Below are 17,947 nucleotides of genomic sequence, written 5' to 3' on the forward strand. Positions count from 1 at the left end.
TTATCAGGATTTAGGGTGCAAAATGTCCTTGAAGGTGCATATCATGGACTTACATCTGGATTACTTCCCCAGTAATTGCTGTGACATTTCCGATGAACACGGAGAAAGATTTCATAAAGATATATCCACCACTGAAAAACGTTATGAAGGGAAGTGGATGCCCACCATGCTGGCAGACTATTGCTGGTGTATCATTAGAGACAAGAGAGACACTCAGTACAAAAGAAATAGTAAACCATTTTGTACGGTCGACAGCTGTTTCGCATACCTATAATTCTATGTAATATATAGTGTCAACAATATATAGTAATGCTTTACAAACATAAACATTACGTGCTGATTACTCCAAAACTATCCCTGATGCAGAAAAACTAAAATCAGATTTGAATTCAGGAGTGAAAATCCTTTCAGAATCACTACTTTGTTACCCAGAAATAGAACTTTTTTTATTTTTTTGTAGAACAGTGTAATTTTATGGTATTCCGTTGGTCCTAGCATTACTCTAAAAGGACGACTTATTGCTAGTGATATTCTGGACATTTTAGTAAGTGACAGAAGCTCCATTATATATCTGTTTGCGTCAATATAACGCAAAATTTGTATTTTACTTCCGCGATATTAGGTGCTACATACTGAATTTATGGTTTTGCGATATTACGTCAGAGGAGAAAATCTTGCCTTTTTGCAATAATCTAACCTCTGCAACTTTGTTTAAAACAAATTAGAGCAGATTTGCTTCTCCATCGTCGTTAATGCAACTGGATGCCGTACTGTATAAAAAACGTTACAAACTATATCTCTGGAGGTTCACGAATAATATTCATGAATTCTACATGCTAAAGGTTTTCAAACGTTATATAATTAGGTAGTTTCATTTAGTTAAGGTATATCCATTATTTTGATAATTGTATTACTTGAGTATTATCCATGCAATGATTAAATGGTTTGCATAAAACATATTATAATGTTTGAGTATTATGCGCAACTGTAACAAAATCGTTCATTATTTACACATAGAACAACCACATGAAGCATGATGTCATGTCAAACCGGTAGCTGGTACTTGTAAGTGCATTGAATCCGAACGTCCAGTTGGTACGTAAACGTTTCACTGATAACGCTGCCGTGGTTCTTTTTGCATTGAGAAGAGGGTTTAAAATAATGAACATTTAAATCTAGATTGGAATAGCCGGTAAAAGGAAATGATCAGAAACAATCAAACAAATTATTCGTGGGCAACGACAATCCAGTTGTGGCACACGCAGCGGCAACTTCAGTAACCTCTTGCGGAAATTTTGGCAGTTTACATGAGATATAGTCAGTTAGTCTCACACGGACCTGACTCTGTAAATAGCCCAGGTGTAGTTATTTTACACCTTTTCAAGTCTTATCACATTTAGAATTTCGATATACACGTAATATCCCATCTTTAGTTTCTTTTGTGTCAAACAGTCTTGGTGCTGAAAAGCTGAATAATAACATTATCCTATAAAGAAACAATTAAATTCAAATAAAAATTTACATAAAAATTTAAGTTCAGTCACAAGGTAGAGCCACTGGTTATTTCTTTATGAATAAGTTCTATAAGCAAAACACTTTGAAACTTATTTAGTTTTTGAAAAGATGTAATTAAAAAAATCATGTATTTCTGTATATACATGTTGACAGATATACAAATATAATCCATGTTCGTATTATACACATACACATTTCAGTTTCTAATACACATGTCATTCAGTGACCCATACTTCTGTCACTTGGTCCTTGTTTGTGGGCTAAATACAAAAATCCAATAGATGATAATGCACTAACTAAAAAGATCACATCAAACCATCGATGGTAGAAGCTAAACTGAAGTTCACCTAGAACTTGGGTGATGATTATTCTATATTCGGGTGGCATATTCATTCTCATCAATAGCACTGAAGATACGAAATACATACCCTGGTAAGAAAGAAAAAAGTATATTAAGTTTACTCTAGTATATAATACATTCAAAAGAAACTACCGAGAGTCGTTTTAGGTTTATGTTACGAATTTAGCATTCTTACCATTTTAAGAAATACCGCGACGCAACCTGCACTTATGGTCAATGTGCAAGACCTGTTTGTTAGCTATTGCCCTGAATCTCAGGTCATGTCCAAAAACTATGTGTGTGCATTCAAAGTACATTTATTTCTGGAACTGACGTCACCTTGTGTGTGACAAAAGGTTCAAGTTTATAAGTCTGCAAGTGCATAATACGTAGTGCACAAAGATATAGGATACGTTAGTGTACTTGTGTACTTAATATGGCTGTTACTCGTAGTAAGAACATCATTACTCTCAAAATGACTTCTAAATAAAATTTTAAAAAGCAAATTGTGAATATTTTTGTTGAGGTGAATATTTATTTTTGTAAGTATGTTATGATAATTACTTTGATAAATATACAAATTAGTAATTTTTTAAGTGGAATATCAAAATGTTAGAAAAATAACTTAAACCTCTTTACGTTATGTTCTCAGAGTGTAAAATGTAATTTAAAATAGTATAGGAAAGAACCAAACATCTTAAATAATGCTTTAATGATTTTTTGCTTAAAATTTGACTATCGGTATTGCAGTTATTTACACTTAAATTACAAACTTTAATGGCATATAAATTAAAATTTTAAACTATGGAATAGAATTATTTATTATTCTATGGCTACAGCTACAGCTGCAAATGTTAATTCGTAAGTAGACAGTAAGACATAACTTAGTAGTTTTGTTTCTAAACGAACAAATACCTTTCGAGGCTACAATATTTGCTTGCACTTAGTCTGAGTTGGAGACAGGCCCGTGCTGGGATACTAATGAGGGCGGTGAACAAGTCTACTAAAAGGGCGCCCATACAAACGGATATATATATACAGTATATCCAGACTTTGAAAGAAAGTATGGGTGACATTTTATATCAAAATCAACACCAAATTTGTTTTAGTATTAACGTAAATAGCTAATTGGTGGAAACCTCGAATCGAAATCCTCTTTTACTAGATGAAAGCTTTTTTAGTTCATGTAATAACATTTATGTCAAGTGAAAAGAAGAAGCTAAATATATCAACAACTTAATATACTTCTATGGGCTATGGACACAGGAGGTTCAGTGCCGCGTTTACAAAAGCTCTCCATTGATTTCTGTCCTTAGCCAACTGGACCCAGTTTCTACTTTTTATTCCAATCTCTGCGAAAACCATTTTAATATTGTCCTCCCATTTGCGTCTCAGTCTTCCTACTGGTCGTTTTCCTATTTGAATTTTCAGTTATAACTTTGAAAGTGTTTCTAATTTCTTCCATTCTGGCTACATGACCTGCCCATTTGAGCCTCCTAAACATGATGACCCTAACAATGTTCGGTAAACGTATAAATTATGCAGTTCCTCGTTATGAAGTTTCCGCCATTCCCCATTCCCGTTCCTCTTGGAGTCTGAATATTGATCTAAGAATCTTGTTTTCAAATACTTTCATCTGCGATTTTCCCTCAGAGTCAATGACTATGTTTCGCAACCATACAGAACAACAGGCATGATTTTTATTTTTATATTTTAACCTACAAATTCCTCAAAAAAATTCGCGGCAACAAAAGATTTTTAACTAAATAACACGAAATCCCTGCTTTCAGTTGACATCAAATTTCTAAGTGATTATGGTTTTGGTCTGTTAATAATGATCCTAGATATTTGAAAGTATCCACTTTGTCGAAAGTAAATAATATTTGGTATTTTAACGCATCCATAAAATGCAGTATTACGATCTCGACAAACTTCCATGTATTTAGTTTTCTCTGCATTTATTTCTAAGCCCATATCCCTGCAAGCGTTAATTAAGATTTCTTCATTCCTTTCTACTCTTTTATCATCCCCTATTAAATTTACATCATCAGCATACGCCATAACCTGGTAAATACAATTCAGCTCTAGGACCTGATTACTGTTTTTGATTTTCCTTATAGTGTTCTCCAGAACAAAGTTAAATAATAATGGCGACAACGCATCTCCTTGTTTCAGAAGATTCCCAAAGTGAAAGCTCATGAACAAGAATTTCTGTACTAGAACCTTACTCTAATATTCATTTAAACATAATTAAACTACCTTTTTCGATATTCCAAATTCTGTAAGGATCTTGTACAATGTTTCCCTCCTACACGAGTCTAAAGTCAATAATTGATGTACCAGGACATTGTATTCCCATTTCCTTTCAAGTATTAGTAAAATGGTAAATATCTGTAAAATAGTTGATCGATTTTCCTTAAATCCGCTCTGATAATCTCCAATAATTTCATCTGTATATGGAGTTAATCTTTCTAATAGAATATTTAAGAAGATTTATTAGATGTTGACAGAAGAGAAGTGAATCAATAATTATTAAATCAGTTTTGTTGCTTTTCTTCTGAACTGGAACAATGATTGATTCTTTTAACATTTGGTAATTCCTCCTTGTTCCAGATAAGGAGAATGAGTTTGTGTATCTTGCTCTACAATTTTTCCCCTCCAGCTAAAATTAAGTCAGTCAGAATTTTGTCTACACCGGGAGGAATAGCGATTTCTATCTCTGTCTGGTTAGGTTCTGGAATATATAGTTATGCTGTATGCATTTCACTTTCTACACGAACATAAGTATTTGGCTATGTGTTAAGCAAATTGTCAAAGATATCTTTCTATTTCCATCTATTTAAGATGCTATCCTGAACAGTGAGAACTCTTCCGTTGGCTTTCTTTAATATATAAGCTCGAGATTAATAGCCTTTCTTAAGTTCGTCGTTGCGTTTATATATGTCCCGAATGTTTTTGTTTTTAGTATTATCTTCAAGTTAATTAATTTTAGCTTTCAAAAATCGCATTTCTTTGTTCTAAAAGTTTTGGAAGTTTTCCGCCTGATGACAATGAAATTTTATGTAGTTACTTCGTTCGGATTTTGTAGCCAACCCTGTTTCTTCTGTTTTCCTTTCTCTGCTACTTTAGTGCATTCCTGGTTGAACCGTGGTTTGTTTCTATGTATTTCTGCGTGCCCCAATATTTCTTTTCCTGAAATTTTAATGTTATCTCTAATTTCAATCAAGTATCCTGAACACTAGTGCACTCCGAATCTTCTAAAACCGAGAATATATTCGACATTTCAATCTGGCTCTCCTCTCACTTGACTCTCCTCTAATTTCTTTAAATTAAACCGCTCCGTTTTCAGATATTGAATATTTCCTTTATTCAACGATAGTCTCTCTCTTACTATCGCTGGTTCCAGGTGGTAATCAGTATCACAATCAGCTCCTCTGAATGACCGAAAATCAGTTCTGCTAGACTGTTTTCTTCTGTCTACTAAAACGTGATCAGTTTGATTATGTGTTTTTCCATGTGATGAAGTCCAAGTATATTTATGAATGTCGTGATGAGGGAATTTTAGAATTTTCACGATAAGGTTTCTGGATGTTGCAAAGTTCACGAGTCTAACGCCATTGTCACAACCTTCCTTATGCAGACATGTATTCCATATAATCGGTTTGAAAGTACCCTCTCGTCCTACCTTCGCATTGAAACAGCCTAACAGAATTTTCATATGGTATTGAGAAAGATGATCAAACACCCGTTCTATTCTTTTATAAAATCTGTCTTTTTTATCGTCATCGTTATTTTCTATTGGAGCCTGCGCATATAAAACAATAATATTACACCACCGACCCTTAAAAGAAGTAAAAAGAGAATCTATCATTAACAAATTCAACCCATGTAATTGTTGATATTATTCGTTCGTGAACGAAAAGCTCAGTTCCTAGTTGGTAATTTTTAATTCGTTCCCTGTAAAGGAACGTAAAATTTCCCAACTTGACTCCTCCATTTCCTTCTCATCTAACTTTCTGATATCCCATTAAGTCCATCCTCTATTTCTAAACAGATTCGTTACAAATGTTAACGCGCCTGCCCTATAGAGACTTCTTATATTCCATGTTTCAAATATCATGTTGATTTTACTTTGCTGAGTTCGTGCCAAGTTATCAGTTCTGATCTGAGAATTCGGCGAATATATCTGAACAATACTTTTTTTATATATATATATACAGGATGAGATTATTAGCCTCACACCAAATCCCCAAGCTGGAGGATGGCCACTTGTCTGTGTGCGACTGCTTATTCAGTATATTCGCAGCTAAGCTCTATATCTAGAGGCCTTCTCCTCGATCCACAACCTGAGGTGACAGGAGGACCACATTTCACGGAAATTAATATAGCTATATTTTAGAAATACGATAGGTACTGATAATCTGAACACTGCTTTAAAACCCACAGGAACAATCGATATGCTCGGATATATAGATGCATATTAAGACTGTGAAAGCTTCGATGCCTTAAAAATCGTAAATTAGAGAATAGTGTCAATGAAGTATTTCATTAATGCATCGTACGTTTGATTATCCGAACTATTCTTGATGTATCACATTGTTTCGTTTTATAGCTACATTAACTTTTATACCTACATTTTTGTAAGTGATTATACTCTGTTCTCTGCCAATAGTAACTGTATGAATTTATAATACAAAACTGAAATATAGAAAAATATTTTTTTAAAAAAAATGTAGTGTGATATTTCGCAGGGTATCTTATGTAAAGGGCGCCTTGTATCCTTCACAGGTTCTTTATTAACAGTCACTATTTAAATTTGTTATACAAAGCTGGTATACAGGATAACTAATACCACTTACCTATAATGTGATGTTTCGTAGGGCGCACTGTACCTTTCACGGGTTCTTTACCGACAGTAACTGTGTGTATTTATTGTACAGAAACATGGTATACAGAAGAGTGAAATAAAATCGTTCATCTTTGATGTGGTTTCACAAGGGCGCCTAATGTAAAGGGCGCACTGCACCTTTCACGGGTTCTTTACCAATAAAACTATAAGAATTTATTACTAAAAACTAGTACCTTAATTTATATTATGATGTTTCGGAGGGCGCACCGGGACACGTCCCGGTGTCCCCGGTGGGCCAGCACGGGCCTGGTTGGAGACCGTAATATGTCTTTATCAAAGTGTTCACAATTTTTTCTCAATTCGTATAATCACATTATTACATCCATTCTAAAACGATACTGAACAAATAATCCCTTCTGTGTAATTGAACAATATGAGAGACATTTCATAAAACCGTCTCCCATTTTTTACTATCTGTTTCAATACAAATAAATAGATGTTCTTTTCAGCACCAAACAATTTTATTAAATTCAAATGCAGAATCTCATTAACAAATTTCAGTGTAATTAACTTCCATAAGAGATTATATACAAAAAATGCTATACTTTATATTATGAAAATGCTATACTTTTTGTGAATAATTGGTATAGGTACGATACTTTTGTAAGCTGATGGGTCATAAAGCATAACAATTTATTTTGTTAAATTCTCAGTTGTATTATAAATTTAATAAAGTTTGCATTCAAATTTTATCAATTCTTCATTTTTTATTCCATTTACTAATACGAAATGAAAGCTCAGTCTGGATATTTTTCTCAGTATTAAGATCTATGCTTGGTCCTAGCTTTCTTGATAAGTTGACAATATCTCGTTTAATCAATAATAATAATATTTAAAGCAATGCAATTGTAATACAAATCTACTACTGTTATAAACTAGTTTTTTTTTTTTTTTTTTTTTTTCAGCAATAAGCCAAAGCAACATTTGCTTATATGCACATCATAAAACACATTACTATATTTCTTCGAAATCAATAATTCCATATTATTTTCAAAATAATGATTCAATATTATAATGTGGGACAAATGCATTCATATTCATATTCATATTCCATTTTCAATGGAAAGTAGTTCTCCATATATTAATTGTTATTACTCACTCAATTACCACAATTCATACAATAATAGTAATAATAATATTCATGTGGACTCAAAATCAATACATTACATACATACATGAAAGTAATAAATAAGCAATTACTAATATCCTTAACCTAAACTGCCCTATCCTATCTACCCTAACTAATCTAACCTAATCATGTTGCTCATCTCATTAATATAAATACTGCTGCTGATGCAATTACTGACATTACTGAAATACATTTTCTCAGCGATATCTGTTGTACATATTATCACAATAGATAGGGTGTCTACCAAGCAAGCATAATCAAATTCCCTGACAAAATTATAATTTCCCTGACTCTGTCGCTATCTTTTTTCTTAGTATAACTCATGAAAAATAACTTATATTTAAAGTAAATTTTAAGTTTTCATCATTGTTTATATGCTTATACAATATTCTACAAACGTACAAACGAACCAATTCATTTATCTGTAATTTATGACTATTTTAGTGGCCTCCCTTCATCTCTCACAACCACCCTTTCCACTTTATTTATTTTTATTATTTAGTCATCACACCGTAATAGAATTTAAATGCAAAAACTTTTGGAAATGGGTTTTCCTATACAATAACTTTCTTGTTTACACAGATGGTTTTCTTGAAAAGGACTCCAAATTAACTTTCAAGGTTGGGGAAAGATGTGTATTGCCTCGTTACTTTGTCTGCTGTAATTGCTGTAATTATGCACAGCAATATTGGAAGGCGCTGGGAAAGTTGGTGAATACCAGCACACCTCAATGACCAGCCAATACTGCTGCAAACACTGTTGAACGAAAACGCTGATACAGCTTGCGTTATAAGAAACTGGAGCATGGCAAGGTTCCTCAGTTAAGCTTTGCTGGGGAAGAACAAGCACACAGGAAACAAAGAAAAAAAGAGTGGACATGGGAGGATAGGAAAAAGCAAATTAAAAAAATAATAGTGAGAATTAGTGACTAGTCCTCAGAAAAAAAATGATAAAACACATTTAACATATTGCTAATATGTAGCAATTTAAATAATCACTGGAACTGCCCTTGGCTAATATTTTTAATAATTCAATGACTGAAAAATACAGGAAATAAAGGACAAAATTAAAATATAGGACATATATAGGACAAATATACACACATTCCCAAAATATAGGAAAAATAGGAAAACAGGACAGATGGGAAGCCTGGGTTTCTGATAGCACTATTTAAGTAACAAAAATCAATTTTAGATGGGTTTTATGGGAAACTGAAAAATCTTTTCCATGTTATTGAAGTGGCGCATATTCTGCACCCCAAAATGTTGGTACTTCCGGTAACACAATAATGACGAAATCTGGCATGCTTTTAAGTTTATGACGTGCGAGACCGTAGCTCGAGCTAGCGTGAGGGTCTTGGGGCGAAGCCCCAGCTAGCCTTAGGCTAGTTTCCATTATAGAGGTCCTGGGCAAGATTTTCCTTGACACACAATGACATTCCTTAACTTTCCCTGACCCTACAAATTCTCTGACTTTCCCTGATTAGTAGACACCCTGATAGGCGAAGACCCATCGATTTGTTATTATATTTTTAAATTAATGCATACACATTGTCCAGACTGGATGTCTTACTTTCAAGGCAGCAAATAAGATGTTTCCTATACTAGTCTTATATCCTGTATAATTTATTTATAGATTATTAAGGTCAATTTATCACCAATTTTAGCTTCCTTCAATGAATTTGAATATCCTATTAGAGTTTCAGTAGTTACCGCAGATGATTTATGCAATGACTAATACGTATAAATCTTTTCATGCTAACTATAAGACTCAATGCACATTGGTCTCATTTCCCATTTTCCTGCAATAATCAGTCATTTTCTTAATTCAATTAAGTTCCAATACGTCAGTGATCAAGACAAACAAGGTACTATACTATTTTATTTATAATTTGGAAATTGCATTAATAAGCCTAACAAGGGTAGCACGAAACAAGTTAGGACACACTCCCTTCATAGTTTGTTCGAATGTATGTGACGAAAAGAAATTAGTTAATTACCCATAGAAAAACATGATTAACGCAACTCTCTCAAAAACACATATATTGAAGATGAATCGTCTAGAGCTTTATTAGATTCAGGTTATTCAAAAATAACTCGTCAATGAAAACAGGTTCTTCGTGCAAATAGCATCCAAGACAACTTCTGACATTGGAGTTCATTATTTGTAATTAAAATAATATTACCTGCTTGCTGTGGATTGTCTTTACACTCCTCAGCAGTTATAAACACTGATTTTATGCAAACGCAAAATGTTAGCACTCAGCTGCGCATTCAAACTCATTTCATTTACATCATTTTCGGAAAATTTCGTGCCCTCTTGGGAATCAAACAACAGTCGAGCTAATAATATCGGTACTTATTTTAAAAACGCATTTTTTTTGCTACTGCCAAAATATCAAACATAAATTTCTGAAGCAATATGTAGTCACTTACCATGATCTGAGCCAATATCAAAACAATTACGTTGGACGACTTACTGCTAGATATAGCATAAAAGAACTGAAAAAGATAAGAAAAATAGTAATTAAGAGCAGTGCAAGAACAGATATTCATTCAATAATAAATACTTACTCATTACTATAAAAATGTAAGTCATTGAGTATTTCACACTCACTTTAGGCAAAATATTGTTTTGAAATCCGAAAGGAACACACCTTTAGTACTGACAGAGTACACGATGACTACTGGAAATTTTATCTTAATTAAGAAACTACAAATCATTTCCTAATGACAGAAATGGACGCCAATCTGACCACTTATTCAATTAAAGTCAGCTATGATGCGAAGGGTCTCTGGTTCTACTCAACATAATACAAATATGTGACCACATCGTGTTTGTGCGTTTCTTCAGTTCTTCCTTTTCTCAGTACTTTAGTTTCACCAATTCTTTCAACCTCACTCGTTTGCCACTATAATGTATTAGTTCGTTTTAAATTCAACTACATGTAATCCCTCAGGAAATCCAATCCGAGAACACTGTTTAGCCATGAGAGCTCACCTTAACACACAGAGAATAACCACAGGACATTAAACTAAACTTTAATTTCCTGTTGCTGAGATAGCAAATGATGTCGAGGGCTGAGATAGGTTTTCCAATTGATTTATCCTCAAATCTAGCTGCTCTTTAGATACAGCCTATTCCTTCCGGGTACTATACATAATCTGGAGTTTATCCTCAAATTGTATTGGAGTTTACATATAGCTCTAAAACTAGTTCGGAAATAAAATTCGTTCCTTCACTATACATTTGCATTAGCTTTTTAACAAGATACATTAAACGCGAAATAGTGCTAACGTGAAGACTCCACTTTCAAGTATTAACATATACAAAAGATATGCCTAATAAACGTATCTGAAACGTGAATAAGAAAACAAATCACTACTATTTTTTAAGGTTTTGTAGCGAACAACGGAAAGTGTCACAAAACATTCCACTTTTCATTACACTAAAGCAGGTTTATCTCCATTTTATCCTATACTGTACGATTACCTGAAGGGTATGCTGCTAACAGCACACTTAATACGAAAATCTTTTTTGTGCGCCCAATATCGTAGCCAATTCAACTTCGTGTTGAGAGTAAAACAAGAAGAAAAACTTATGTGAACAAATTCCCACCCTACCAATGGACCTCAGATATGTGAACACCTTGCTCTGGAAATTGTATTGGAGTTTATATGCTCCAATTTGATCACCGCAATTAATACTATTACAAACTTCGTGAATTACTAGGATGAGGACTTACCTGCAATTTAGAATGATAAAATGTGTTTATTGAAGTTACGAAAATGCAATAAAATACACAAACTAGCAGAGATACTCAATTATCCATATTTGTAACAATAAACAAGAAATATATTACTTTGAATATATGAAGAATTATCTGTAATTCTGTGTTGATGGCTATCGTAAAAACTGTGTGATAAATTTCTTACTAATGCAAAGATTCGACAAAATCTCAATGTAATACCATATGTGGAGATGGTTATCAAAATAATGGGAACATCTGTTGTTTACATGGAAACACCGACGATGTGGGTGCATCATTTGTCTGGTGATAATCTGTAATGTGTCGTGAGACTAGTAGGACAAAGATGTGTGTTAAAAAGGGTAGACTGTAGTGATGTAAAATGTGACATATTGAAAATGCCAAAATTGTTCGAGTACGGTTAGTTGATGCGCGTGTATTTAGGTAGTCAAAGTGTTACGGTGGGTGAGAGAGAAGCCTCCACCAAGGACTGTAGACTGAAATCAGCACCTGGAACAGGCTACTGTGACAATCATAGTCTGACATGGTTTGCATAGCTTGAACATCTGCGGTTAAGTTGCAATCTTCAAACTGCTGATCACCGTTAACAAGAAGAAATTGTGCCGATAGTATGCAAACTGGGTTGCTGATGATTGAGAACGCGTAATACTGTCCAATAGGGCCCCTTTCACCTTATTTGCAATACGAACTCAACTCGTAACTGGCCATGCTATGTACGGTAGACGCCCAGAAAACTTTAAGCTCCGGATTGTCCCTTCTCTATCGTGAAATATGTTTTGTGATGCTGTAGGCCGCAATTTTCTGATATGGTAAGCCTGATAATTACTATAATCATAATTAGGCAATAGACTATGAATGGGTTTAGAAGAACTACAAATATTATCTGCACAAAAAAGATACCTTCATAAAAGCAATACAATATCTTCCATTTATCCATAAATTCTTTATTTCATCTTCCATTCATCAGTATTAAGAATTTGAATAGATATGAGTAGAAACGGTACGTTTAATTTTACAAGTCCTTGGCTTATTTGAAAAATAATGTGAGTGGATTCGCGCTTAATACTAATGAATGGAGGAAATAAGGAAGTTTAATTGTTTCTTCTATGGAGCGTACTCTTTTCGTACATGGAATACTGTAGTACCTGGCCTCCTTAATCCGTTCTTACCTCATCGCCTGAAGAAGACTACAGTTTCAACAATTGCAATCATTACAAACAATTAATAAACCAATAATTTTTAAGTGAGACAAGTAGCACACATACCTTTGTCAAAGTGAGCAACAATCCTCTAATTGATGTTACTACAATGCATCCAACTAGGAAAAATGAAATATGTTGGGACCAAAACGTAACATCAATGTTGATTCCAACCCAGTGCACTGCTATTTCAATTCCTCTCGTAACAGGATCGACTTTACCAACTCTGTCAAACACAATGTTCACTGTGGACTAAAAATAGAAAATGAGTTACATTACTATAAATATAGCAATTTTTAAGTTTCTGTACTAACCATTCTTCAAACTATACGAACACTTGAATATTTGCAGCTTCGGTTAAATCAATTTTTTATGATAAGTGGATTATGCTGGACCTCTTCTCCGTATCCATTCATTCAGAGGCGTCGATGTATAGAGAAAATACATTGTATTTTGTAATATTTCGGCGATTGGCAAAAAGAACGAAAATATGACTGCTGTAAGAACGATTTTACAATCGCCGTAAGTGATAGTAAGACGACTGAAATGATTGTAATACAAAGTGACTGATTCTCACTGGTCTTTTATAATTTCCTCACCTTCGGACACTTATTATATTCTTAGTATACTACAGACACACAAAACTCTTTCGCCATGCTGAATCCGACTGCAATATCGACTTACCGAAGAGTTGTTCTTTCCTCGTGATATGGCCCTCCCTCTACGCGTATTTCGACCTTTACTTTAGAGACTTTCGGGAAATTCCTTACGAAGTTACTGTGCATGTTTACGATCAGCGGTTCACGACGATAAAACAGTTGCTTTCAGTGACCAACTACTGAACCGCACGGCGTACGTTGATTTGCTTGTGGAAGAAGTGCTGCCCCGAAGCTGCTACCACTGAAATTATACTAATCAGTGACCATTCGTGTGTAAACTTTAATTTCATAGTACTCAGAACTCGTAAAAGCTAGAACTGTGAAATTTGCAGGCAATTTAGAGGAAGGTCAGAAGATTTGTTTGATAGCAAAATGAAATCACGAGTATTATTGTTTGCGGAGTTACAGGGTCAAAGGTCAAAATGCGATTTTTTTCTTATAGGATTTCAATGTTAAATAATAGTCTCACATGCCACTTTTTGAATATTCATCTCCGGCAGCAAAAATTGGTATATCGACATAAATTCTGATCCGAAACAATGTGATAACGAGAAATGTGGGCAATCGTGACCCGGTAACCTCTAGCAGATCATCTGTGACCCTTGAGAAAAAAGCTCCCTTTTCAACAGCTTATTGTACACAACGAATTCAGTTGAAAATAATGTTTAAAAAACATATGTGCAACAGATCTACCGAACATCCTTTTTAGCAAAACGAAGAGGTCAGCAATATCATCAGAGGTTCAAAGTCTCGCAGTTAAAAGGCCAATTTTGAAGTGTTAACAAGTATGAAACTGCGATGTTGCAAATAAGGATTTGAGGTGCCACTGGACACATGCAGAAAGGATCTTCCAATTGGTGTGAATTGGTGTGTGTGAGGTCAACAATATCGTAAAAGGTCAAAGGTCACGCAAGTAAAATTTCATGTTTGATGTGTTAGCAAGTATGAAAGTGAGACGTTTGAAAAATGATTTGAGCTACTACAGAACACATGCATAAAGCTCCTTCGAATTGGTGTGTATGGGAATAGGAAAAAGGTCAACAATGTCATAAAAGGTCAAAGGTCACGCAGTTAGAACATTATAGTTGGTGTCTTAGCAAGTATGAAACTGTGACGTTTTAAATGAGGATTTGAGCGTCTATAGAACACATGCAGAAAGGTCCTTCCAAGGGGTGCACATGACCATAATGAAAAGGTCAATATTGCCATAAGGTGAAGAAGCCTAATTTTGTAATTCAGGTACTGCAGGCAATGGTATGTATCTGTTTTTGTGATGTTTAAAACAATGAATAGAAAATAGTGTGAGTTCCACCTTTTGTTAATTACTTAGCTTTGCAAAACTGCATTCAAAATGTCTTTTTCTTATTGAAACATATCAATAGCTATTTACTAGAAAGAAATATTTGAAATATATTGTCTTACCTGTATAACAAACATTGACCTCCTTCTAGACTGTAAATATTTTTAGTATATTGCAATTTATTCCACGTGACCTCCGTGATGTGCTAAACATAAGTTCACTCTGTGTATAAGGGACTTTGTGAAGGTTTTTTTTCAAGAGTGTCTGGAGTTATCTGTTCAACGGTACGCTGTATCGATTGTCGAAGTTCTTCAAGTGTTGTTGAAGGAGTTTTATAAACTCGTTGCTTTAGAATGCCCCATAGAAAGAAGTCGCATGGGGTTAGATCAGGACTTCTAGCTGGCCACTCAACATCAGAAACCATATTTATTAAACAGTTTCCAAACCTTCCCCTTAAAATTTGTAATGCTGCCCTAGCACGATGTGCTCGAGCACCATCCTGCTGAAACCACATATCATTGTGTGAATCAAAATTTAAGCGATCAAGTTCAGGGAAAATACATTCTCGCAACATATTTTGGTATGTAAGTTGATTAACGTTTCCTTCAAAGAAAAACGGCCCTATTACACCAGTTGCTGTAGTCCCATTCACACCATAATACCCCTTTGATCTGCACAGCGTTCAATTCTTTCCGCCGGTAGACTGGTTCCCAAGAACCGTTCATGTGACGAAGACAACGTTCCATTTTTTAAAAAAAGCTTCATTTGACATTATAATTTGAAATAAAAACATGGGATTTTCATTTAATTTGTCTATCAACCAGTTACAAATTAAAATTCTGGCATCGAAATCATCATCATGTAATTTATGTACAATCTTCATACTGTATGCCTTAACCTCGAACACACGCAATATCCTACTCAGCGAACTTCTTTTAACGATGGGTGCAATACTCCGGCGACGGATTGATTTTCTTGGTGAACTAAGCACAGAACGAACCACTGCGATTAGTATCCTCGGTAGAGATCCTTACAGGTGGTCCTGCCTTTCGTTGTCCCTGAGAAAGTTGTTTCTTGCTAAAACAGTTATTCCGAAAGTGTTTGCAAAGATGAAGAATTTGGGTATTGCTTAATTTCACACCCCGCTGTGCAAACGCCTTCTTCGCCCGCGTTTTTGTAACCTACTTCCTACTAAGAACTGTACGTAAATTGGCACGTTGTTTCTTTGTTAGAGTATCCATTGTGACTTACACAATTACACATACACACACACACACACACTTCCAAACACGTAGGCCTATGAGTATAAAGAAAATAAGAAATACAACAGTTTTTATTTTCTTACACACTCACAAGACACACAAGATTCACAAACTCGTTTAATTTTAAGCTCAACTCCACTCTACTGCCACACTGCCTCTGTCCAACTAAATTATTCTAGTAACACCAAACCACCCTTGTGAACGAAACAGACTGATTATTTGACGTGAGCCCAAAACATAAACAGATCGGGCGGTATTCAAAGAGAATTCGTTAATCGAGGGTTAGTTACAGACTAGTTACTGGCATACTAGCTCTTTACTAAGGAAGGTGCACTTTTTGGTATTCGGAGTCAACTTTGAGTACGACTAAAAAGTTGATTTGGGTATGATTAACTTATATAACCCCAATGCATCGGGCGAGAAAAATAAATGTGGCAACTACGGAAAAGTAGATGAGCGCATGCGTAGTCTGTAAAAGTGAAAATACATGAAATAAGAAATACGAAATGTGCCGCACGCTAAACCGTGGGTAAAAGATTAGCCTCTGCTCTAGATTAATTAGTCACATGCGATTAACTACGTCAAATACTACGTCCTAATCAGAGAGACTGAATACAATTTTGAAAACCATCCGTTAGTCAACCCCGTAGTATCGCCTTAATCAGACGTCAAAACAACTCTGCATAAGGCCCATCGTGTTTATGCTTCAGTCACGAAAGGGTTTAAACAAACGATAAGAGTGTGTCTCTTCCTGCACATGGGGAAGCAATTTATTTCCAGTGGAATTATTTTTATTTTCTTCTAAATTTCCTGGGTAAGCATCAAGCCAATATTAAGGCTGCCATATTTATTTTTCATGAGAATACGGGACATCTTTGTTGTCTCCTCAAACTTCTCAACACAATGTATTGCTTGGAAACAGTTTATTTTCAATGCATTATCCTATTTGATATGGATACATTTTTTTTTTTTTTTTTTAGAACTTCTGAGTGATTTGCATTTATATGTGATATTTTCATTGGAAAATGCTACCAAAATAATGTTTTTTAGAATCTATCAGACGAAAGAAAATCGTGCACCCACTACGCCCTAGAATGTTCTGCACATAATAGTGCGCATTCTGTAATGACTTCCTAAAATAAAGTATTCTTGTTATTTAAAAAAAAAAAGATTTCCGAGAGCCCAAATAAACATTCTTAATTTTATATACCATACCAACTAAATTAGTTCTCAAACATTGCCGTCTCATACTTGCCAATATACGAACTATGAACTTTTTATTTCGTGACCTTTGACCTTTTATGACATTGTTGACCATTAATGTATCCCATGGCCACCTTTCTGCATGTATTCTACGGCAAGTCAAATCATTTTTCAAACGTCACACTTTCATATTTGCTAACACATCAACTATGATGTCTTAACTGCGTGACATTTGACCTTTTATGACATTGTTGACCGTTTTGCTATGCCCATACACACCAATTGGAAAGACTTTTATGCATATTTTCCATGGCAGCTCAAATCCTTATTTCCAACATCACAGTTTCGTACTTGCTAATACATCAAACATGAAATTTTACTTGCATGACCTTTGACCTTTAAGGACATCCTTGATCTTTCTCCTGTACCCATACACATCCGTTGGAAGGACCTTTGTGCATGTATTCTATGGCACGTCAAATCATTTTTCAAATGTCGCCGTTCCATATTTTCTAACACATCAAACGTGATATTTTAACTACGTGACCTTTGAACTTTTATGACATTGTTGACCTTTTTCCTATCCCCATACACACCAATTGGAAGGACCTGAGTCCTGTGCAGCACTATGCATGTGTCCTGTGCGAGCTCAAATCAATCTT

General features: G+C 34.6%; 1 protein-coding gene across 2 annotated transcripts in view; it reads right to left on the minus strand.

The window, feature by feature from the left end:
* Positions 1-1,604: 1,604 nt before the first annotated feature.
* Positions 1,605-17,947, minus strand: part of GPHR (Golgi pH regulator) — a 92,941-nt gene continuing 76,598 nt past the window's right edge. For both annotated transcript variants that reach the window (XM_081725541.1, XM_081725540.1), the window contains 3 exons: positions 12,928-13,113; positions 10,329-10,394; positions 1,605-1,944 (listed from right to left, as the gene is read on the minus strand). In XM_081725541.1, coding sequence (XP_081581667.1) covers positions 1,735-1,944; positions 10,329-10,394; positions 12,928-13,113 — 462 coding nt within the window. In that variant the 3' untranslated portion in view covers positions 1,605-1,734. The remainder of the gene's footprint in view (positions 1,945-10,328; positions 10,395-12,927; positions 13,114-17,947) is intronic.

Source organism: Thermobia domestica, chromosome 9 (assembly GCF_964235325.1).
Source record: "Thermobia domestica chromosome 9, izTheDome1.hap1.1, whole genome shotgun sequence".
Taxonomy (NCBI): Eukaryota; Metazoa; Arthropoda; class Insecta; order Zygentoma; family Lepismatidae; genus Thermobia; species Thermobia domestica.